The sequence below is a fragment of the Physella acuta genome, unplaced genomic scaffold (assembly GCF_028476545.2).
Source record: "Physella acuta isolate Inbredline_101_S28 unplaced genomic scaffold, ASM2847654v3 ptg000369l, whole genome shotgun sequence".
In the NCBI taxonomy this organism is placed as follows: Eukaryota; Metazoa; Mollusca; class Gastropoda; family Physidae; genus Physella; species Physella acuta.
In genome coordinates this window covers 93,872-118,354 of record NW_026731888.1, presented here as the reverse complement: position 1 = coordinate 118,354, position 24,483 = coordinate 93,872, and the positions used below count along the sequence as shown (strand labels likewise).

General features: G+C 32.1%; 2 protein-coding genes across 9 annotated transcripts in view; one reads left to right on the top strand and one right to left on the bottom strand.

Moving 5' to 3' along the window:
• LOC131941666 (DNA replication complex GINS protein SLD5-like) overlaps positions 1-9,219 on the bottom strand; it is a 19,932-nt gene extending 10,713 nt beyond the window's left edge. The window contains exons 1-6 of one of the 2 annotated variants that reach the window (XM_059301052.1): positions 9,197-9,219; positions 7,822-7,950; positions 7,527-7,673; positions 7,038-7,091; positions 6,843-6,940; positions 5,637-5,725 (exon numbers count right to left, since the gene is read on the bottom strand). In XM_059301052.1, the coding sequence (XP_059157035.1) occupies positions 5,637-5,725; positions 6,843-6,940; positions 7,038-7,091; positions 7,527-7,673; positions 7,822-7,938 (505 nt within the window). In that variant the 5' untranslated portion in view covers positions 7,939-7,950; positions 9,197-9,219. Of the gene's footprint in view, positions 1-5,636; positions 5,726-6,842; positions 6,941-7,037; positions 7,092-7,526; positions 7,674-7,821; positions 7,951-8,495; positions 8,792-9,196 lie in introns of those variants that run through there. The other variant, XM_059301051.1, reaches the window with a different exon arrangement.
• LOC131941664 (BRCA2 and CDKN1A-interacting protein) overlaps positions 1-24,483 on the top strand; it is a 26,676-nt gene extending 2,193 nt beyond the window's left edge. The window contains exons 2-9 of one of the 7 annotated variants that reach the window (XM_059301043.1): positions 2,716-2,807; positions 20,065-20,150; positions 22,276-22,350; positions 22,564-22,647; positions 23,008-23,112; positions 23,270-23,454; positions 23,699-23,843; positions 24,250-24,483. In XM_059301043.1, coding sequence (XP_059157026.1) covers positions 2,792-2,807; positions 20,065-20,150; positions 22,276-22,350; positions 22,564-22,647; positions 23,008-23,112; positions 23,270-23,454; positions 23,699-23,843; positions 24,250-24,423 — 870 coding nt within the window. In that variant the 5' untranslated portion in view covers positions 2,716-2,791 and the 3' untranslated portion in view covers positions 24,424-24,483. Of the gene's footprint in view, positions 1-2,715; positions 2,808-8,736; positions 8,762-8,826; positions 8,881-8,905; positions 8,937-11,221; positions 11,384-20,064; positions 20,151-22,275; positions 22,351-22,563; positions 22,648-23,007; positions 23,113-23,269; positions 23,455-23,698; positions 23,844-24,249 lie in introns of those variants that run through there. The other 6 variants (XM_059301045.1, XM_059301049.1, XM_059301048.1 and 3 more) reach the window with 6 other exon arrangements.

Here is a 24,483-nt window from a genome sequence, read left to right as displayed (position 1 = left end):
CATTTCAGTAAGGTAACGAAATTTCATAAATTAGAATCTTTTACGAGATTTCTCGTAACCAGAAGTGGTACTTTATTTCCGGTATCTCAAAAACTTTCAAAGCAGCTATAATTATTTTTTTTAAAGAGCATGCTCAAATTCTAGGGTGAACAAACTGGGGAGGAAAAAACAGGTAAAGAAGTTTAAGAGAAATAAGAGAACCCGTGCAACCTGTTCTAACGTCCAAGAAAAACAAAAGCTACCATCTTCTGGCATACGGGATTTTGATTGGTTCTCCAGACCTCCACAGATGTAGAAACGGATGTTATTCTAGTCGCTTTGAAGCGGCGGGGAATAGTATCAAACTATTCAACAAAGAGTCTTTTTTTAATTTAAGTTATTATTTTCTGATATTTATAGTTTAATATTAAAATTATTTGGTTTTAAAAGTATCACAAAGATAACATTGTATGGAAACATGACATGGCAATAATTAAGAAGACATTAATGATTTTTCAAACTTTTTTAACCACGCCTGCCGCCTGACAGGTTTAAAAAATATTCCTGCACGTTTGAAACAGTTTGGTACACTATAATAAATGCAAAATTGTGTTACAACCGATGATAATTTATTTCTTATATTAATGGGCCTTCTACTTCAATATTTTATGAATTGGGAACCAGAGATATACTAACTAGGAATAATTTTAACAATAGTTGTTATTTAACTTACTAGGGAGTGGTATGTTATGGGGGGGGGGGGGGGGGGGGCGGAAAACGGTGTGTGAAGAAGGGGTGGAGTAGGGTTGGTTTACGTGGCGCAGTGCAACTAATATAATTGTTGGCTATATTAATTTAGTGATACTAGCGTAGCCTATATTAGCTTGCATTCGCTTAATGTCATAAACGCTATAGTAGAATAAGATTAACAGTGTTAACTAATTTTAACTGACCACAGAAAGCTTAAAAACCCAGTAGACATATGAAATGGAACATGAAGTAAACAACCATTAACTAAGAGATTAGTTTCAATTTTTCGTTTTCCAAAAACAGTTGGCCCTTTAAATATGTCATAGATATACATTCAGGCTACGTTTAATAACAGGCTGGCCTACATTCGTTTTTTGGACAATAGCAAGGTCACTGGAGCGCGTCTTGCAACCGTCCCAGAAAAATACGGTGCTGACGAATTCGAATTTTCCACTACGAATTAGGAGACTACAATAAAGCGTGTAGGTAGAAAAGTGGTTTACTTGCTTTTATTGGATTGTATTGGGATGGTTGAATCTTGATGCTCTATTTTGACCCCATTCTATCAGAACGATTACTTTTAAATTTTGCATTCCTCAGATAACAACGCAATCATTCTAAATTTCAATCTAATTAGATAGTAAATAAGTCAATAAAATTAATTTATACAATAAGTATTGAATATAATAACAAAAAGAAAAGAACAAGCGATCAGTGGGGAAAGTAAGCATTCAAAAAAGTTTTGTAATTAAAAATAAAAGAGTTGGTTAATGTCAATATCCGGAGTTGCAATCCCCCATAGTGTTACATAAGAATATATGAGGAAGTTTAGGAAAGATCCCTCCCGCTTTTTATTTTTATATAATCTATAATTATGAATAACCACAGTATTTTAAATCCATTATATGCATTTCTATCACTTTGCTGGCATTAACCTAGCTAGGATCTCTTTATGAATTTTGTAAATAAAATGTTCACAAACAAGAAACGACTGTGTCAACCATTCTATTACATCTAATTAACAGCGCTACCAACTGATATGTGTTATTGGGGTAGGTACTCAATTATTAAATCGGCAAGTTTGCACTCATAGTTTCTTTCAGGCATCTCTTTGGGGAGACAATGATCCTCTTCCCCCTGGATGAAATACAAGTGTCCCTGTCTACGGCCTTGCCCCCCCCCCCCCTCCCCTAGAAATGTATGTCCTCCCAGGAGAAAAATGTCTGGGAGAAAAAACACTGTTCACATTCCTCTATAGTTACGGTATACTTAGTTTAGTATACACTTTAAAACTTAGCCCTGTATTAAAAAGGTTGACACTTTAACAACACCTTCTCTCCACCCATTGTCTGGAAGCAGAGATAAACAAGTTCAAGGTCTATATTCTTTCCTACTTGTATGCAGAATTTTTATATCTGTGAGTAAAAACCAGTTGATTTAAGAAAGGGGTAAAAGTGCTGACAAAAAAAAAACAGTTTGTGATTCTATGCAACTTGGTTGTCCTTGAACCTAACAACTTTAACACAACAATTTTGTGTCTGGGCAATATGAAGGACAGATGAGTTATAAAAATATTATATTTTAAACCCCAATATATGGTTGTTATTATTATTTCAGAAAATAAAAATAACTTCATTAGTAACATTTAGACTAACTAGTCTTACATATAACCAAATAAATTATGGAATTTTTTTTTAAAATATACATATATATTTTTTTTTTTATTTTATGTACATATGTATCTATATATTTTAAAACGGTAGTATTTAATGTTCACAAAGTTGTAACATAAAACTACATAAAATTGGTTATATAAAATCTTTTTTGTAAGTGAAACTTAGAAATCTACTTTTAACTGTTGTTAATTTAGAAAATAAAACCACTTTTTAACATATTACAATTAAGATGATATAAAACTCCAATAATGAATCAAGCAAGAAAACTAGAAAAAAACATGGAAATTCTTTCAACATGTCTCATCCTTAGGCGTATTTACAAAGATTCAACATTAACCACCAAGACATACTTAGGAGCTCCTAAAAACAATACAAATAAGGAGAAAATGTCACCCCATGCAGGTAAATACAAAGACAAATGACTTGACATACAGCTGCCTAGTCAAAAGGTGAATAACAGCAGTTCTTTAGCACTTTATTTTAGTGGATAACATTTTACCTTTATTTACAAAATCATTATGGCATGAATTATGTTTTAGCTAGTAGTAATTTATACTAAAAACAAACTTAAGAATTGGATTGTGGCCTGTTGTTAATTTGCACATAGAAGTTGATGTAACTTTTAAATGGGTGTAAGAAGAATGAATTTAATATTGGAGAAAGTTTTTTTACTTGAAAACATAAATGGGTTAATTCCACATAATCAATTTTTTCATAAAATGGACCTAAAATATAGTCTCGACATTTTGAAAATATACACAAGTGTAAAAAAAAATAATTTATGAACCACCGTGTCCTGGGCACTGAAGGGAAAAGAGGTTGATTATCAAAAGAATGGTTGCCATTTAAACAACTGAACTATTTACAAACTTGGCTAATTGGGCAAATTGGTCAATTGGGCACAGTTTGTAACTTCAAGGATTTTTATTAAAAATCCAAAAAGAAGTCAAGTTTTATTCAGGTTTTGTTTTTATGATTATTAATTTTTATTTATAAAGTAAATTTTAAATAAAATCTAAATTTACTAAAATCATGGTCTCATTCTGCTATATGCCTATCCCACTTAAAAAAAAAGAGTTGGCAGATATTAAACATTAGAAGAAGTCTACTAGGAAAGTACTAAAAAAAAATATCAAGCTTTTATGTACTAATGCACTAAAAAGTAGAAAATAAATTATAGACTACTATTTAAATAACTAGAAAGAAAAGCGTGGGTCTCTTCCTAAACATTAATAAAGGCATCCGATAGATACTAAAGTGACCCACGCTTTCCTTTCTAGTTATTTAAATAGTAGTCTATAATTTATTTTCTACTTTTTAGTGCATTAGTACATAAAAGCTTGTTATTAAAACGTTTTTTATGAATTATTTTTTTTTGCTCATAAAGTGAATTGCAGGTATTCACCACACTTTTTGATTATTTTTCTTCAATAATAAAAGTGTTAGTTTACTAACATTTATTTAAAAAGCTTCATTATGAATCTTCATTATGAAGCTTTAATGAAACTTATAAAAAAAAGTAAAAATTAGTAAATCAACACTTTATTATCATAAGACGTTAATCTTAATGCATAGATGGTCTATTATAAAGGGAGGGGGGGGGGGGGGGGAGAGGAAGATCACTTCAACATCTCAAAGTACTGATCAGATTTAAGCACACATTTCATGAAAAAAAAATATGATTCTATGATATAAGATTATTAACAACAGAAAATCCCTCACTTAATTGCTACTACCTAGTTATTTCCCCTTTTTAAAATTGTATTTAGTAACATTTAAATAACTGTTATGCCGAGAATGGTGTTGGAGGTGGATTTATTGGCAGAGTAAAAAAGAAACAGAAAAAGAACAATACTGAATTACAAGATCTGACTACAAACAAACCCTCGACCCAATGGCATTATGATTTCAAACATGTAAATTATTCAGTTCAATCAACTGCTTTGGAATTAGCTGGTCACAATTTTAAAAAATGAAAATTTACAACTCAATCCAAACTTTAAAAAAGATAAATAAAAAACTTTTTAATAACAAAATTTTAAATAAAAATGCACTAAAAACTAGAAAATAAATGACTCTCTTTAAATTTATAAAAGCAAATAATTTTATTTTCAACTTTGGAGTGCATTGTTATATAAAAGCATGTAATTAAAACTATTTTAAATTTCTTTTTCAATACTAAATTTTTTTAAATACAATAGAAATGCAAAACTAAAAAGAATTGCTCAACAAATGAACAGAAGCTAGGTGCATATAATAAAAAAAAAATAGTACTTTAAATAGGGGTCATCCATTTATGACGTCCACAAAATTTTAGAATTTTTTAAATGACAGTATTAATTAGGCCCTATATGTTAAGCGTTTCGTTTATATTTGCCATACATAACAAAAACTGCAAAGTATTAAACATTTATTTTCGTATTTAATAGGATTTTTTCTGCACTCGTAGATGCCTTACAATATTAACAATCATAACATTTGTAAGTAGTAACCTCCTCAGGTTTGTGTCTTCAATCTCTGTTAACTTTATATCTAGTTTTCTGCCAAAATTTAATCATTACATAAGGCGATATCAGCAATTGCGCAAAGTCTGGAAAATGTCTAGAAAATTAAATGTTAGACTTTTATAAATCTAGAAAACCATTAGTTTTCGGGCTAGCTTTTTAAAGTCTTGAAAAAGTTAGGATTTAATTTTAGAAAAAATACTTTTCCATAATGTCCGTTAGCCGGTGGCGTGTAAATTTACCGTGTGAATGTGCTAAGACTATCTAAAATTGTTCTATATTAAAAGAGTGATCGAGCATGGACGCTGTGTTCTCTCAATTTTACACACTATTTTTCATAAAGGTAGTCAGCAGAGGTTGCAGAACTATTTGTGTTATTTGTGGTTGTCAAGCTATTGACTATATGGGTTGGGGTAAAATTCTACTAATCAACATGATGTCATATTACTTTTACTCAAGCTTACTCACCAGTTGCTGGCATTTCTTTAACATGAGAACTGCCAATTTAATTCATACATTTTATACGCAGTTTTTTTTTTTATTTTAAAATTTTTTTTTAAATTTTAGATGTAGGTATTTGATGTAAAATTCAACACGAGGATCACCACATAAATCTGGACCCCCCCCCACAGCCTGAGCTGTCATAAATAGATGACCTCTAAGCATGACAAAAACAAGTAGAGGAAGCAAGAAAAAATAAATGCTTGTTAAAAAAATCAAGACTTACTTGTTTCTTGTAAGTTCATTACTGATGTGTTGCTTGGCATTTGATTTAAGGCAGTGTTTCTGAGGTGGTTCATAACATCATTGTGGTAGCTGAAATTTTTTTTTGCACAAGGTTTATAATGTAGAAAGCAAAATTTGTAGATGGTTACATGTTTTTGTTATAACTCATTTTAGTTTCATTGCTTACTTTTTACCAAAAATTAAAAATAAATTTAAAAAAAAAACTCTTTGCATAACCTTTCTTGTATATACATTGCAATTCATTATATAACTTATTCTATATAAAAAATCAACTCAGCCTACTATGTGCTAATTGATCAAAAGTTTTGAATTTTAGTGTCACTATGCTTCACCTAAAGAAAAATATATTTTTGCTCTTCTTGATCGAATATACATGTGTATATGTTACCATCTCTGTTCTGGTATTTATATAATCGGTAAATGATAATTTTCACAAACCATATTGTTCACAAAAAACTGTTTGCTGCCAAATATTGTGTTAAATTAACAGTGCTTTAAGACAAGAGCGCTGTAATTGATGGAACCAATAGCTATTTTGGAATTTTAGTTTTTAGTTGTCAATGTAGTTAAACCTTTACCTAAAAGAATTAGCCAATGGATTGTTCAACCAAGAATTGAACTTTCTGATGCTGCACAGTATTTAAAAGCATTAAAAAATTAAAACATCCACGATAAGTTAGACTATACATCATCAAACATCATTTTAAGCTGACTAACCACAAACAAAACATGGTGTGACAATACACTTGTATCTCAATATATTTAAACATTTCCTGCCTCCCTTGTCACTAGTCTGATTCCCAGCTAGGAGAAAACTCTAATACTAGCATAGTAATTGATTGATATGCGTTATAATTTATTTCAACATACAAAAGCTGCATACAGAAATTATATTTGTGTCAGTTGAAAAAAGTTTAAATAATATACTGGAACATCTCCGGACAAGCAATATTAACAAAAGAATTAGTTATGTAAATATTGACAGTATAATATTCAAATTAGAATAATTTTCAAAACTTTTTAGAATAAAAGCCATTTTTTTTAATACCAATAAAGACATTTAAATATTTGACTAGTTATTTCAACAGAAAACACAGACCACATAAAAAATGGTTTGGTGTAAAAATTATAGTCATACATGGATGATTCCATATTAACATTCAATGGCAAGAAAAGTTGATCTTACCCTTTAGCAAACTCCAACTCTGCATCAGACAGCAGAGGTGAATCAGTATCTCTGCGTTTTATTTCTTCCTGCAACACATGTGAAGTGAAACTTTCAATCTGTAAATAAGAATTAACAGTTGAGTCACCATCTGAATTGTAAATTCCATTTTATGCAAATGTACATAACAAAAAGGATACTGAAAAAAAGTATAACCTTGGCAATTCTTTGTCTGAGGTAGCTACTCACAACATATCTGATTCTATCTATCTGAAATTAAAAGAAAAATTAATGACTGTACTGTACAACAGTGTCTACTATAGTTGTGCAGTGAATGAACAAACCTCTTTTCAGCTAAACCACAAATTGATGACAGAGTGGGGTTTCTTAATAGCAATAAATACAGGTTTTTCAGAGAATGCCAGCAGAGCAATACATTATTTTAGCAATGTTTGCTTCTACTCAGATCACTTTTAGGTTTGGCTTAGTGTTATGGCTTGGTCAAGATTACCAATACTTGCAAAAAATAGCTTTAAATACACATTATAAGTTATTGTGGTACCCAAATATGACAGGAGGTAACCAATGTCTCTAGATACGTGATTCCTAGGTGAGGAATACATGTATTGTATTAAAAATATATTAACTCATTTTCAAAAATCAGTTGAAACACTGGCCCACCCCCATCAAAACAAAACAACGTACCTCCATTCTGTGCACACTTATTCTGAAGTCACCTTTCTTAGCTAAAGTAATATTATTTTCCATAGCATCAATTTGAGCTAGCATGCATTCTATCAAATTTGATTTCACAGGCAGAAGATCAGGAGCAAATTTTTCATTCAACCATGCCTAAAATGTATTGTGAAATTGAAAGTAATGCAACAGTGTTATTAATATGATATGATTTATCTATACATTTACTTTATACTTATAACAGCAAAATATGTATTGCATACTTCATGGAACAAAACAATATAAATTAAACAAGAGAATTTACCTCTTCCAATTTTTGTAAGACCTCTGGGGCAGTCATCGCTTCTTCCTCATCTTCCTCATTCATTGATGGTTCCTCAGTTATATTAAGAATGTCATCAACATCATGTTCATTGGCCATGACTTACGGAATCTGCAAGCATAATAAAGCATGAACTTTCTCTTTCCTTATGTAATATTAAGGATTGGGATGGTACTTCCGGTGCAATCAAGCTAGAAAGTTTTGAAATAAAAAACTGTTGTTTTTTTAGTTTGAGAAAACACTGAGGCAAAAAAATTCTCAGTAGGCTTATATGCTGTTTAAGGAGGACGTCATAGCGAAGGTAAACATATATTTAAGACTAGACTAGTAAGGACAATGTAAACATAATAGCTAATGATGGTAGGGAATTTGGTTCAAGAGTATGTGGGATTTTCCAGAATTAGATCTAGTGAGGCCTTAGAGCAATAATTAGGTACTCCAAACTGCCAAAAATCTAGGTTTCTGTTCATTTTTGTTACTTTTTCACTACTTTCTACCACAAAGTTCTCCCAAAAAATTTAAGCGTATATTAATAAAAATGGTCTGGATAGAAAGCTTAATTTAAGCTCTATAATAATAAGTTTTTTTTTTTACTTTTTCGTATATGAAGTATAGAGAAAGTATTGTAATAGTGCAAAAAAAATAACATTTTATACCTCCCTGAGTCAGAAAAACATAGTTTTGCAATCTTGTCCGTGTGTGTGTGTATGTGTGTGTGAGTATATGTGTGTCTGTGAACACGATAACTTGAATACAGTTACAGCTAGGTTGATGAAATTTCATATACAAGTATTATATCAAATTTGTAGTTCTGTATCAACTTTTCAGCGATTTCTGGTAATCAGAAGTGGAACTTATTCTACTTTCAATTTTTCAAAAACCTATAGCTTGAGTACTGTTTCAGATAGATAAATGATCACATGTAAGTATAAGATTAATTCTCTGCCTTCTGTCTAATTTTGAGTTATTTCCGTTGACCGGAAGTAGTCCTCATGAGAAAGAAAAAAAGTAAAAAAAGCTCCTGTTTCTAAAGCCAAGCACGTAATATTTTCTTATTGCCCCTACACTGCCCTGCAGACATAAATGTATTAAATTTGGTATCCAAATTTTTATAATCATATAATAACCAATAATCACTTAAGTTATATTATAAGTCTTAAGTTTAAGACTTAGATCTAAGATTCTAAGTGAGTGAGTGAATGATGAGCTGAACTGAGTGAACTAAGGCTTACTACTTTAAACTTACTACTTAGATCCAGGGCCGGCGCTACCTATAGCGGGCACTGCTTAGATCTCTAGATCTTAGTCTATCTAAGTTAAGTCTAAGCATTCTAAGGAAGGAAACTAGGAAACTCACTGACTGACAAACTATGAAAAAAAAGTTTGCTTCACTTCAACTTCTACTAGATCTAGTCTACAACCAGGCCTACTTTCAGCCAGTCTGAGTTTAAGATATATTCTAGATTAGATCTAACTAGATCTAGACTCTTGAGATAGATATAGATTCTAGATAGATTAGATCGAGTTATTAGTTATAGCATTGTTAAATTTCTAGCAGACAACTGGTTTGTTTTATCTATGGCGGGCGCCATACTACAACAATTGTCCTGAGTTATCTAACTTCCGTTTCGCAATTTTTACCTAATATATTATTTAGTAATCATTCCAAAAGTCACTAAATTTTAAAAAAAAATTATATTCAATTAAAAATCAGGGTGTTTGATTACGAATAACAGTGTTTCTATCAGACATATTTCTCATTTTGGGGTGTGTGTGACTTCAAACTTTCGGGTGGGTGAGGGATTGTAGGAAAAAAAGTCACAGGAAAAAAAAAACACAGGAAAATAAAACAGAAAAAAGTCACAGGAAAAAAAGTCACAGGAAAAAAAGTCACAAATATATATTTGCATGATATTTGTTAATACTTTTATGTATTAAATATTTAGAGAGTGCAAATTAACTTAGGATCAATTAAATGTAATGTAATGTGTGTAGGCTGTATACGCATAGGAATTTTTATTATTCATCTAAAAATATTTATTATGAAGTATGTAGATTGTAATTATTTTAAACTTAAGATTAGTAGCATTTAATAGAATACTCCAAAGTCCACGTTTTCATCGTTTTTTTTTTTAATATTAATATTAAATTACCGTGAAATGGTAAGTTCATCTGACTTGCTGCCCTCAACTCATGGCAACAATAGTTATGTTTAGTTCAACCACCTTTACTGTCCACATTTATCACGCTCATTACATAACAAAACGTAGGATCAAAACAGAAAGCCGACAAGGTTCAAAGGCTGTCATTGACGCATAACGCCAACAACACAAAATATGTTCGGACAATGCTTACTGAGGAGAGGCCGGCCAGAGAATAGCCTACGGCAAAATGTGCCTAAATTTCTTTTATAATTAACTTTTCTACCGCGTATTGAACTAAAGACGTAACAAAAGTTGAGATTGTTGTGTTAATTATTTTGAGTATTTTTACTTACAATTGTTATAAACCATAATGCTTTTAACGTCTATAAATAATTTATGCTATCAAAAATACAACCCACAACAATAAACATACACAATTTTACAATTCTTAACAAATTAATAAAAATATTTCTAAAAAGATTTTTGTGACTTTTTTCTGTGACTTTATTTCTGTGACTTTTTTTCCGATAAAATTTTTCCACTGTGACTTTTTTTCTGTGACTTTTTTTCCTAGCAAAAACTGTGACTTTTTTTCTGTTTTTTTTTTTCCTATGACTTTTTTTCCGTTCACCGGGTGAGGTGGACTTAGTTTTCTAGGGGCGGACACTGGTTGAAGTGGGCCTATATTTATATATTAATTTAGTATGATAACTGTAATTAATAATACATTCTATTTCATCAGAGGGAGGGGGCTGTAGATGAGCTTATCTTTGGATTCTAGTCTATTTCTTTTCTAGAGCTAGTGTCAGAGTCATAGAAGAATATAGTCTTTTTACGCCAATTTAACTTTTAGTTGTTTTTTTCCTCCTTCCTTTTTATTTTAATCAGTATGACTATAAAAGTCACTATATCAATGTAACCTACTTTTATGTAGTAGGCCTACCAATGATTATTTTTCTCATCAGGCAGTTTAAAATCCCCCCCCCCCCCCTCAGAGAAAAACTGAAAGAAGCAAAATTTATATAGTATATAGGCTTACTCAGTGCTGACTGAGCTAAGTAGGCCTATATAATATTATATATTCTAAAAAGAAATCGCTGAAAATGTAGGAGGCTGATAAAGGTAGGGTTACACTACACTGTATAAAAATAACCTGCCCTGCGCCTGCAGTTCGTAATCAAACTCCGACAATAAGTCTACCCATGGAGTCGTCTATCTAGTATAATTAACATTTCGGCATTTAGACAACACTATCAACTCAACATCCATCCATGTGTTTTGTTTACAGTCTTCGAAGATCGTTGCTAGATCTAGTGTTAGACTTAGCCTCACTCCCGAACTATCTTACTAATAAAGTTAACTAAACTACTACTACTGTTCGCTTACTCAACAAGAACATAGTGAGTAACTAGATCTATATTATTTACTATTTAGGCTATAGCATTGAAGATTGATTCTAAATCTAAAAATAATAAAAGCCCACATTTTGAATGAATTCAATAGGGGGGGGGGGGGGGGCTACAATTTCTGAATTAATTTTACTTAGGCTTAGGGTTAAGACAACTGTATAATAAACCAAAATCAATGGCTAAATTGCCAGAAATTAACTTTAAATTTTAAACAACAATGTTTGTGAGCAAGATTTCCTAGGTAATCTATCGTTTTAGCGTAGGTAGTAGCATTGGATTAGAATTAGTGAGTTTTATACCTTATAAACCTGTTAGTTACATAGTGTTAAAGGTAAACATGACATAGATACTTCATTTGTATTTCTAGCTTAATTAGAAGCTGAGAAATCAATTTTTTTGTTAATTAATGAGGCGAACAACACAAATATTGTAAAAGGGAGATAACACATAAAGCAAAAAAACAAAAACAGCAAAATGATCTTAAAAAAATTGTATTTGGAAATATTATATCACAATTTATCACAAATAAAAGTTACAATAATATCAGCCCTGAAACAACACAGAAAATGTAATTACAGCTATAATAATTTGCTATTATTTTGCGCATAATTAAAAATTTAATACAAAATATTTCAAAATAGGGCCTAATTCTTTTAAAATTTTAATACTATCCAGTACATTCTATTGAGCTGATTAAAACAATTCAATAGCTGGGTGTTCCAACAAAAAATAATAAAATGAATAACTCACCACTAACAATAATCAAAACTGAGGTCACCTACTGCAAGATCCACAATTAGAGAATGTATATGAATCTCAGTCTTCTTATTCATAAACCTTCTGGAGTAATTGCAGTCCTTACCAGCCAAGTGCTGTCCCTCTAGGACTTTCTGCTCTGCTTCTGACTTCTTTTCCAGCCACTGAAGGGTTGAGTTCAGCTATGCCTCACCCTGAAATCCAGAAAACCCACTGGTGTTTAGAGCTCAGCGCATCAGGAAGTCCATATATCCCGGCATCCTCTCAGCATGGATCTTGTGGGCAGAAGCTGAGTCCATTTTAACATTTCCTCAGAAGGGTCAGAATAGCTACCAGTCAAGTAAGGGGATATCTGCCATTCCATAACATCCTGCGTAGACTGTAACAGCACAGACAGGACATATTGCAGGACCCTTTTGTCCACCAACAGATACTGGTGAACCATATCAGCTGCTATCTTCTGTCCAAAAACCTCATCAGTCCGCTAGAAGCTATTGGGGTCGAGCTTCATCACTTGATCATTTCTGGGGCTGTCTGGAACAGCACACTCTGCAAAATTCACAAGATATGTGAAGAAATTTGTAACTGAATTCTGTTAAAGAAAAAATTAATTTAAATAAATAACTGACATGTTTTTAAACATTTTATGATTCTATTACAAGGGAAAAATGTTCTTCTGTATATTTATTCACTTTTCTGCTTCAATCTTCAACTATTTATTAAAGTACTGAGGTTTTGAAATAAGTATATATTTCACTATATATTATCTATTACGGAAACAAGATGGCAGCCAAAAAAGCTGCCATACTGAGTAAGGAAAAATATTAATTTAGTTAAATTGCTGACTTCTTTTTGATCATTTTATGATTCTATTATAAGGGGAAAAGGTTCTTCTGTATAGTTATTCACTTTTCAGCTTCAATCTTCAACTATTTATTAAAGCACTGAGGTTTTGAAATGAGTGTATAATTTACTATATATTATCTATTACGGAAACAAGATGGCAGCCAAAAAAGCTGCCTTACTGAGTTAGGAAAAAAATTAATTTAGGTAAATTGCTGACTTCTTTTTGAACATTTTATGATTCTATTACATGGGTAAAAGGTTCTTCTGTATAGTTATTCACTTTTCAGCTTCAATCTTCAACTATTTATTAAAGCACTGAGGTTTTGAAATGAGTGTATATTTCACTATATATTATCTATTACGGAAACAAGATGGCAGCCAAAAAAGCTGCCTTACTGAGTTAGGGAAAAAATTAATTTAGATAAATTGCTGACTTCTTTTTGATCATTTTATGATTCTATTACATGGGTAAAAGGTTCTTCTGTATAGTTATTCACTTTTCAGCTTCAATCTTCAACTATTTATTAAAGCACTGAGGTTTTGAAATAAGTATATATTTCACTATATATTATCTATTACGGAAACAAGATGGCAGCCAAAAAAGCTGCCATACTGAGTAAGGAAAAATATTAATTTAGATAAATTGCTGACTTCTTTTTGATCATTTTATGATTCTATTATAAGGGGAAAAGGTTCTTCTGTATAGTTATTCACTTTTCAGCTTCAATCTTCAACTATTTATTAAAGCACTGAGGTTTTGAAATGAGTGTATAATTTACTATATATTATCTATTACGGAAACAAGATGGCAGCCAAAAAAGCTGCCTTACTGAGTTAGGAAAAAAATTAATTTAGGTAAATTGCTGACTTCTTTTTGAACATTTTATGATTCTATTACATGGGTAAAAGGTTCTTCTGTATAGTTATTCACTTTTCAGCTTCAATCTTCAACTATTTATTAAAGCACTGAGGTTTTGAAATGAGTGTATATTTCACTATATATTATCTATTACGGAAACAAGATGGCAGCCAAAAAAGCTGCCTTACTGAGTTAGGGAAAAAATTAATTTAGGTAAATTGCTGACTTCTTTTTGAACATTTTATGATTCTATTACAAAGGAAAAAGGTTCTTCTGTATAGTTATTCACTTTTCAGCTTCAATCTTTAATATAATAATAATAATTATAATAGGTTCAAACTTACCTATTTTTCACTTGAAGTTTTCTTGGTAAAAAAAAACACAGAAAAACGAAAATTTTACTTCATTACAGAGCTGATCTTCTTCTGTTCAAAAAACGTGGTAGAAATGAGAGGAAACAGTAGAGTACTAATTTATTGTCAAAAAACCAGAGAGTACCCCCAATTTTTTTTTTAAAACACAAAATTTTTTCATGGTGAGATTTTGGGGGTAGGTTGTCTTCCCCTGTCAGAAAAAAATACCCCCTATTTTAGCGTAATCAATTCGGCTGCAGTAGTAATGTGCGGGAGAGGTAGCTGATGAATATATAATATATTTGTTTAAATAAGTTTATTTAAGTCAAATTTTACAAAATATCACAGATAATTGATTTAAAATAACAAACAGTGACCAAAACAATTTAAATAACATGAAACTAACTTTAAACTAGGTGTTTGAGATAAATAATTAAATATTAGTAGAAAAAAAACAGCGGCCATCTTTACAAATAAAATTTAGAGTAGTTTCCCTGGATAAAAATGTCTATTCGTATGTATATTGTGTTGACTTTGTTGTTTAATATACATACCTGTCTTGTTTAATATAAGTAAGACAGAGGGCCGTCTTCTTATCTTTAATTTCATTTTCAAGTGAAATGAAGGCTATGTATGTATGTACATCCAAGATCTCAAAAAATTTTGGGAGGTCCAACATTTACTAAACCCTTTTTTGTACTGATTAAGGGTTGTCCATAAATGACGTCACAATCGTAGGGGGGAGGGGGGGGGTCGGTAATTTTGTGACGATGTGTGATGAGGGGGAGGGGGTTCAGATGGTGCTACGTCACACTTTTGCTTTATAGATAAGAAATGTTAGAAAACGAATTTTAGACATTATTTAGCTTTTTAAAAAAACAGTTTTAATAAATTATAATAGGAATTGATTAAAATACTATATTTTGACATATTTCAGACAAGATTTTGGAAAAATATCGATGTTTAAAAAAAAAATCAACTGCAATTTTGAGGGTGGGGGGGGTGTAGGCTGATGTGTGACGTCATTTTAGGGGGGGTCTGACTTTTTGTGACGACGTGTGACGGAGGGGAGGGGGGGGGAGGTAAAAATCGTTTTAAAAAAAAGCGTGACATCATTTATGGATGACCCCTTAACTTGTCAATTATTAGGTCGTCCATATTCCTCATAAATGACGTTGGACTCAAAATATGGGACGAGGTAAAAAAAAAAAAATTAAATGATACAGAATATATTCGTTTTCGTTAGAAATTGTGATTAAGGGTTCGGGTATAGTAGTAGAACTGCGATATGATATTAAATCATCATCTTGCTTTTAGTAACTATTGGGTGAGAGGGAAATTGTCGGGAAAAGTATGACGTCATTTATGGGCGATCCATTTAATTAAGCCTAGTTGTTTATTTTGTCTGTAGACATTAGTCTTAGGCCTACACTTTTTCTGAATTAAGATAATTGTTTTTTAAAATTGGTTCAAATTTTAACTAGTTACATTTGAATACCACATGGTTTGTTTTTTTTTTTCTTTGCCTTCTGCTGTCATCAGTTTTTGATTTCTTCAGTAGTCAATGTTTACCCCTCTCCACCATCCATTATTACCAATAAAAAAAACACCCACTTTATGTGTCATAGCGTAGATATATAGAATTAGACTAGACGAGTAGAGGTTACTAAGGACGGTACGAACTTGAAGGTAGACGATTTGGTGCGAGAGTATGTGCGCGTGTTCAATAAAATATTTGTGGCGTGAGTGTGACGTGAGCATGGTGCGACAATGTACCGATGACGTAAGACGCAGCAGTGAAGTTAGTTGGGGGTTAGATATAGTAGAAGACGGACGTATTATTTGATATTGTGAAAATGATCTATAAGTGTGTGTTAATTAAGTTCATGTTATTTCATAAACTAAGTTGTTGACATTGTTAATTAGTGTCTGCGGAACATAAGAGTGATTCCCGTCCTCCTCACGAGTATAATAGTTGCCGTATGAATAGTAGTAGATCAGAATATATTGAGATTATATATAAACCGCCCATCACAATATAGTGATATCCCCCTCTAGAAAAAAAAGTAGATCAACGTATAGTTCGTAGGAAAATTAGAATCTATCACTTATTCGTCTGTTAAAAAAAAAAAAAGAAATACATCATTTTTCTCAACCACGCCGTTTCATCCCCCACTAAGCACAACGTCACAAAAGTTCGCGGCGCGCGTGACGTCATTTGTCATTAGGCTAATGTTTTAAGAAAGATACCGCGTAATTAAAAGAAAATCAAAACAGTCACTAAGTCGATGAAACTTAAACGACGTTTAGCCTGACGAATAGATCTAAATTACTTTAGTTCGGTGAATTATATTGGTGTTTAATTTATTACAGTGGCATGATGTTCTCCCTCTACTATACAAATTCACGTGCTTTTAATTTCTGCAACCTGCTGCCCTGAGACGTTCGACTCTAAAATGCCCGTGACACAGCGGCTTCGGTAAATGCATTTAGGCTCCCGGTCCCACCTGTAAACGTCTGTCCATTAAGCTCCACGCAAAACGTGTGATTAATATGTGGACATAAGCGGCGCTAGTGGTGGTGTCAACAGGAGCCAAGCTCAGGTCTTAAAGGTGCTCCGCACTTCATAAAAGACAAAATTGATGTTCGGACTCTGGCGTTTTGCCGACGGCCGTACTCCTAATGCACAGTCTTAGAGGCTGTCCACTGCTAACACTATTTTATGTTAAATTCAAGCCTATACTGAGCTGAGGCTTTACATTAGCTCAGTGGCGTAGCGAGGTCGAGTGTCACCCGGTGCGGCACTTGATGGTGTCACCCCCCCCCCCCTCCCCCAGAGGCGACAAACTTTCAATTTTCGATTTGTCCCATTTTACCTGCTAGTCAATACTTGTCGAATATTGTTGACAGGAGCTACTTGGTTTGAGCCTTATTGTCAGAAGTTATTTCATTTGGAGTCAATATAGTGCGGCCTATTTTCGTCGGTAGGCATTTAGTGGCAGGCCCTTTTTGGCGGGGATGATGTGCTGAGGTTGTTTAACACCGCTTAGTACAACAGGCATGCAATAGTTATTATCATTCGTTATGAACAAATGTATGCATGAAAACGAACGCTTTATGTTCCTCATTTTCATTGAGCACAGCTTTATAGAAGATTCCAAAATAGACGTCACGCATTTTCCCCCCCCCCCCCCCCCCCCCCCCCCCGACCACCCTGCGTAAGTTGACGTCACATTAGCATTGCATATGTGACATTGTTTATGGGCAACCCCATATAACTCATTTTTGGGTATTTGATATCAACATTTTGACAACAAAGGTTATTCAAAATGTATATAGGACTTGACATCTACCCTAAATGACATAGCACACTTAAGGGGTGGAGTAACTGATTTTGAGACGACGTTTTTACGCGGAAAGTGGGAGGGGTAAGAAACGTGAAACGTTATGTATTTCGCCTAATACAAAAATGCTAAAAATATTTTTCATTAGAATTATGGCTTGACCTTTTTAATAGATAGGGCTAAAAGGTAATTTTCGACATTACGACTATTTCGTGACGGTGAAAAATGGGGGGGGGGGGGTGGGGGTTAAGGTGAAGAGAGGTCAAAAAAACGAGACGTCATTTATGATTAAATCACTAATTAAAGGAAAAAAAGCATGAAAATATAAAATGAAAATAGGAAACAAACAATAACACAAACAATAAGAATGAACTCAAACTAATATTTAAATAAACATTAGATATGTAGTGGTAGCTCTATAAAAAATAGGGAGTATCTTAATGTATATTAAAAATTGCATCTCATAATAATAATTTCTAGAACTGATGTTTATTGTCAGTCAAATTGTTTAAAGGGCAGAATTTTAAAAAAAAAACGCATGCTTTGTATTTAAACACAAGGACTAGCCTATTTAATAGCAAACATCAATACATTTCCATACAAATAAAAATTAAAGGGAAATGACTCAAAATAATATTTTCTTAAGATAGCCGCTGTTTTTAATAGCAAATTTAGTATCTGTAACATCGTTGTTGAACTTTAATTTCCTGACATTTTTATTGATTTAAACCTTAAATGTGGTTTAATATTCAATTATCTTTAGTATTTTAGTAAAATATGCAAAAATATATCCATATTTAAGCCATATTTATTAGTTACCTTATCCCTACATTACTAGTGAGGGCCGAATTGATTACGCTAAAGCGATAGATTACCGATTTCCTATATAATAGTATATAAACAGTGGCCATCTATAACTTAGAGAGAGTGGTTTCCCCTGAATCTCACACTAATAATTTTACCAAAAAAACTTACAAAGTGACTACTCGGAAGAAGATTTTTCTCCCCAACGTCTCCACTTAGTCTGCAAAAGATAGCTCTGCGCATGCGCATTGACCTATGGCTAGGGTTAGGGCTAGAATGATGAGGGGTTAGTTAGGGATAGGATTAGATTAGAGGGTTAGGGATAGGATTAGGGTTAGGGATAGGATTAGGGTTGGTGTTAGGGTTCTGTGGTTGTAAACACACGCATGCGCAGTACCTTCAAAAACATCGCCTGCGATGGCAAGTCGTAGTTTCTCTCCTTTGCGCAAACGTATCTTGTTCCCGCTAGCATCAGCCAAAAACTTATATATACAAGATGGCTGCTAAAGTAAATGAGCTTGGTTGCATCTGATGAAAACATCACTAGTCTTTATTTATTGCTGAAAATTTTTAATACAATTTTTTTAAAACAGGTAGGCTACTCGAATGAAACTTTGAAACATTTTTGTAACTTCCAAAACATAAATTTAAATCCTCCCAAAAATGTGAAATTATTACTAAAATTTAACGAGTCACCTTTTTTTCACATTACTAGTCTCTACAGATTTTATGTACCTAAAACGATAGATTACCAGATGGCTAATTATTTTTGCGCCAAAGCAGCTAAATGTGTAATAATATATAAATACTAAAATTATAAAATAATAGGCCTACTAACTAGTTCTACGACTTACTAGTACTGGATCTACTTAGTTAGTTTTCATTCATGTTTTGTTGTTGTATGAATGTAGGTAGATCTAAATTAAGGCTGGAGTAGTAGACTATAGTACTATTTTATGTAAACAATTTTTGAAGCTTACTTCTAAATTGAGAAGTACGCAGGTCACGTGACATTTTTGTCTCACATCTTACCCCCACCCGATACTTACACTGGGTGGGGGTAAATGCGAAGATATCTGCAAAAATTATACTGCACCTGATTTACAATGAATTTTGATGCTGACTTGTAGTATTACTACATTATTTGTCTACTGATTTTTAAAAAAAGACTCTTCGGACAATAGTTTTGTTAGGTTGTTTGTTGTATGGTGCATTCACATCTTTATTAGTGTTAGGATCAGAAATTAGGTATCAGATAGATATTGGTAGAATCATCTTAGAAATGGGCTGTTAGATGAGTTTGAATGAGTTATATTATTATTATATTTATAATAGGCCTAATATTTATAAATTAACTATATATAATTATATAAATATAAATATGCCTTTCTAATGTCAATCTATCCCAACCCTCACACGAGTTATATGATATTTTGATAGCCCTAATTTCTGACCATAAATCAAATATAAACCTGAGATTAAAATCCTTTTATTACAAACAACCTAACACATGTAGACTATTTTTGAAGGAGTCTATTATTGGATATCAATAATAGGCCTACCCTTGACTGTATGGCAATACTTATTTATTATGTCTAACTACATTTTACTACAAAAAGTTATATTCTAGATCTAGCTTAAACTCACACAATACTTATTTCAGGAAAATAAGCTTTAAAAAATTTCTTTTTTTTTTTTTTACAAAAATAGTTTTGAACATGAGTAGCACAAATCCAGAGATAGATCAAACAGAAACAGATGAGGACGAAGAAGTTGAGGACGAAAATGTTGGAAAGGTAGTAGTCAAATCCAATTTTTAAAATCTCAACTCAAATGTACTTTGTTGAGTATTGTTATGGTTTAATACAGGGGTCTCCAAACTACGGGCCGCATCTGGCCCGCGAGGCCCTCTCATCCGGCCCACGGAGATCATTTTGTTCACGGAAAAAAACGTTTGTCGGTGATGGCCAGAAAAATCAAAGACATGCCTGGAAGAAACTGGCCCCCAAACTGAAATTTGATAGTTAATGCGGCCCTCGGACTGAAAAGTTTGGAGACCCCTGGTTTAATAAAGTGATTAATTGGTAAGTGGTCTCTGGTGGGTGGTTGCTAAACCAAAAGTCCTAAGTTCAAATGCTTGGACAGATGTGGCTCGTCAGCTGGGGACAGCAACCCATCCAGGAGAAAAAAATTCTAATTTAAACAGGAGTGGAGCCCCTTTGGCGATAGGATTACCAACTCTGGTTTCCTGTTGACAGCTCCTGTGACACTGCTGATTCAAGTTGTACATGTAAGTTGAGGCCGTCAGCTGTGTGGAGAGATGGAGTCAGATTCTTGGGAAATATCTAGCTCATCTGATCTTACCACCCAGGCTTTGTGCTTGGATTTCCAGTCCAGTCATTCAGTGGTTTATTAGACTCTTGAGCCATAATTATATTACTTGGTAGAAGATGGATTGGTTTTGGGCAACATGATTGAGAAAAGTGCAGGTTATGAAAAATGTTTTAGAGCTCTCTTTTCATCATAAGTGGGCTTGGCTTGTTATGACAACAGTGGAAGGGGGGGGGGGGGCTATTAAGAATTCTTATAAGACTAATATTTTACCTTTTATTTTGAGTGGACTGGGAATGTACTTATGAATTAATGACTATAAAATAAATAACAGTAAGCAAACCAAAGAAGAAGTTTTAATTATTTAAAAATATATGTACCACATATTATAGTATAGTCTCCAAGTCTATCCATGTATAAAACTACATATATTTTTTCTCAATGCATTTCTTTTTTTTTTTTTACTAACCTGATTGGTGTAATGTCCAAAAAAATTTGACCACTTTTCACTTTATATCCTGTCTGGTGAATAATGTGCTGGCACTTGGGGGGAGGTGGGGGTGTGAGTGATGATAGTATAGTCAGATTTTACTATCATTAAAGCCTTGATGTGAGGGTTATAAGTAAAAATTAATTTTACTTATTGAATGTAAACAACAAAAAAACACGCTTCACTATACTGCAAAATAAATAGTAGTATTCCTGAACTTCATTTTTTAGCGCAATTTCCATTCTGGAGAATTGCGTTTATTAACTCGTCTTTTCTGGGAATGTGTGTCCGGGCTTTAAGTCGTATCTCCTCCTCAACGAAGCAATATCGATGACTAGTTCCAAAAGCAATTATGTTAAGCAAGTTACCAGGATGAACATAGGCCAAAAAAATTCCGGGTTTCTTTCATGGATTTCCCGGAAAAGCCAAAAAACCTCGAAAAAAATGCAGTTTTTGGCCCATATCTCGGCAACCAGACCACTTAGCGACTTGAAACATTTACCAATCGATTCCTGCCACAATTTAGAACAATATTGCCGAAGAAAGTTTTCAAAAATATCCTTTCGTTCGGTTACAACAATTTTTTTGAATTAATTAAAATTTGGACCGAATTAGTAGACATGTTTATCCAACCACACCACACGCGTCATCACGTTCAATAGCTGCGACATCACGTTCGGTAGCTAGGCGCGCAATGGTTTTTAGTCATGTTACTCTATTGTAAATAAAACATGTAAAATACTGAAAAAAAAATTAATAAAAAACGTTTTAATAACTAACCAATGGTTTTACTAACCGTGCTCTTGATTTACGCTACGACAGAGCTATTTTTAGATAACATAAGGAAATTGCGCTAAAATTGTCACTAGACTTTTTTTAATTACTTGTTTTTGTTTCATATAAAAAATCTAATGTTTAAAATGTTTTTATGCCTAAATAAAGAGGTTTCAGGGTTTGTTATTATAAACCATTATGAAAGTAATGTCTGTAAAAGTATTAAAAACCTCTTTAATTAAGCTCTTCTGGTATTTTATATTTTTCATTCTAAAGTGCTTACACATTAATTAATTTTAATTTACAAGAATTTTGATTAAAATTAGGTTATAGATGTGGCTTTTGAAGCTCGGCCCCCTAATAGTGGTGACTTTCATGGAATCAAGCGACTTTTACAACAGGTTAGTTGTTTACACTTATGAAAGTTGTTTTCATAAACAGTTGATAGATATAGAATTTTTAGAAAAACATTTTCTTATGTAGAGCTATTGTGAATTTTTTTTAGTATGGTCTGCTGAGACATGTTTTAATGTTATTGGGTTTTTTTTAATCTTGCATTTTAGTTATTATAAATCTCTGTGGAAAAATAAAGCAATTGAATGTCTTCTATTTAGCTTTTTGTCAAATATATAAATGAAGATTTGTCTGAGTTAGCCAACCTCATAGTGGCTCAAGATTCTGTGGGATCCGTGCTGAAGGTAAATCTAGTCTTTAATATTTTTGTATGTTAAGTATATTAATTCATTCTTCAGTTACTGTGATGTTATTTTAAATAAGAATGTTATTAAAATAGCCTCAAAGCCTTGTACTATAAAAAAAATGGAGTTGTAGTAACAGCATGAATAAAACATTCAGATAACTAGTTTAACATTGGACTACTTTAACGTTGAAAGTTGGGAAAATTACAAAGTACAAGATAAAAAACTGTGGACCTAAATAATTCAATATAAAAAATAAAAAAAAACTTACTTTTGCCCTATTTAAAAAATTTACAATATCACTGCCTAACTTATTTTTCAACCAAAACTTTTGCTTTGATACTAATGTAACTCTTTTAGCAAGACTACCCAGATGAAGATAGTGATAGTGAAGAAAGTGACACAGATGAAGAAGATGGAAATGTTTATTCTCTCAACACAGTCATCAACCTTTCAGAGAATCAGGTGTGCTTAGATTGACTAGAGTACAATTATTATTATTAGTGTTTACAGAGAATCTCATATGTTGCTAGTTTTGTGTTGAGACTAGTTCAGATAGTAATTGTATTCTTCCTTTATAATTTTTTATTCAAAACATTTTCAAATTTTCTTTTCAAAACAGAGTTTATCTTGTATAGAAAAAATCAATGAGCTTTTATCCTTAAAGTGTGAAGAAAATTTTAAAACAGAACCTGGTCGAATGAAAAAGCTTTTAAATGACCCTTCAAAACAGATTGGTTTGTTAATTAGTGAAAGATTTATTAACATACCCTCTCAAGTAGCCTTGCCTTCATACAAATCACTGCAGTAAGTCATCACTTTGATGATCTTCTATTTATATTTGTATTTATGTTTGTTAAATTTTTCTTTAATTTGCATTGAGCATTCCAGAACTATTTTCTACATTTTGTTATCTTGTAAATAAAATCATTACATTTAAATTTAAAAATTAAGTTTATAAGATTTGTATCTAAATATCAACTAATTATTAATCCTAATATGTACATAATAATGTCTTTGATCTGTATAATAAAACAATTTTTATCAACAGGTCTGATATTGAAGAAGCTATTCGCAAGAAAAAGAAATTTAAATTCTCTCATCTTATATTAATCAGTAAAACATACAAAGCTAAGGGAGGCAATATGTCTGATGATCTCTTCTACTCCAACCCAGAAGAGCAGTTGTTTAATGATGTAATAAATTTCTTCAACTTTTAGTGACTATTCAAAATTGTCTGTCCTACATATAAATATTATTTAAATTTCTTCAATATTACATGTTTGAATAATTACTATTTATTTTATTAATAACAATTTTAAAAAATAACACATCTTAAAGCTTTTTTATATTAGTTACATCATATGGCTTAATCATTACAAATGATTCTTGAGAAATGTTTTTAAATGACAAGTATTAAAATTTATAATTTTATAATTCTGCTCTTTTCAGCAGTCTAATAATAATAAATATGACAAAAAATAGTTAACTTAAGAGAAAAAAACAGAGTGCTGAAAAGAGTAGAATTGAATTTAAAAAATTATAAATTTAGTCTTTTGAAATACTTTTCTCAAGAATGATTAAACATTCTTTTTTCCATAGGTCTGCGAATTCAAATACACATTTTCAGTAGCTGACCAGAGAGATTCAGTGTCAGAAGGAGAATGGGATGATGATGGAGGTGATTTTGAATCGCTTCGAACAGTTATGACTTTTGACGCAAGTGCATTGGGTCATATGATTGCTAAACTTCAGTCGGAACTTCCATCTAATTAAATATTATTTCATTTCATAGTAAGAATTATCTGATACATTACTTCATTTCTTTATTTGAGA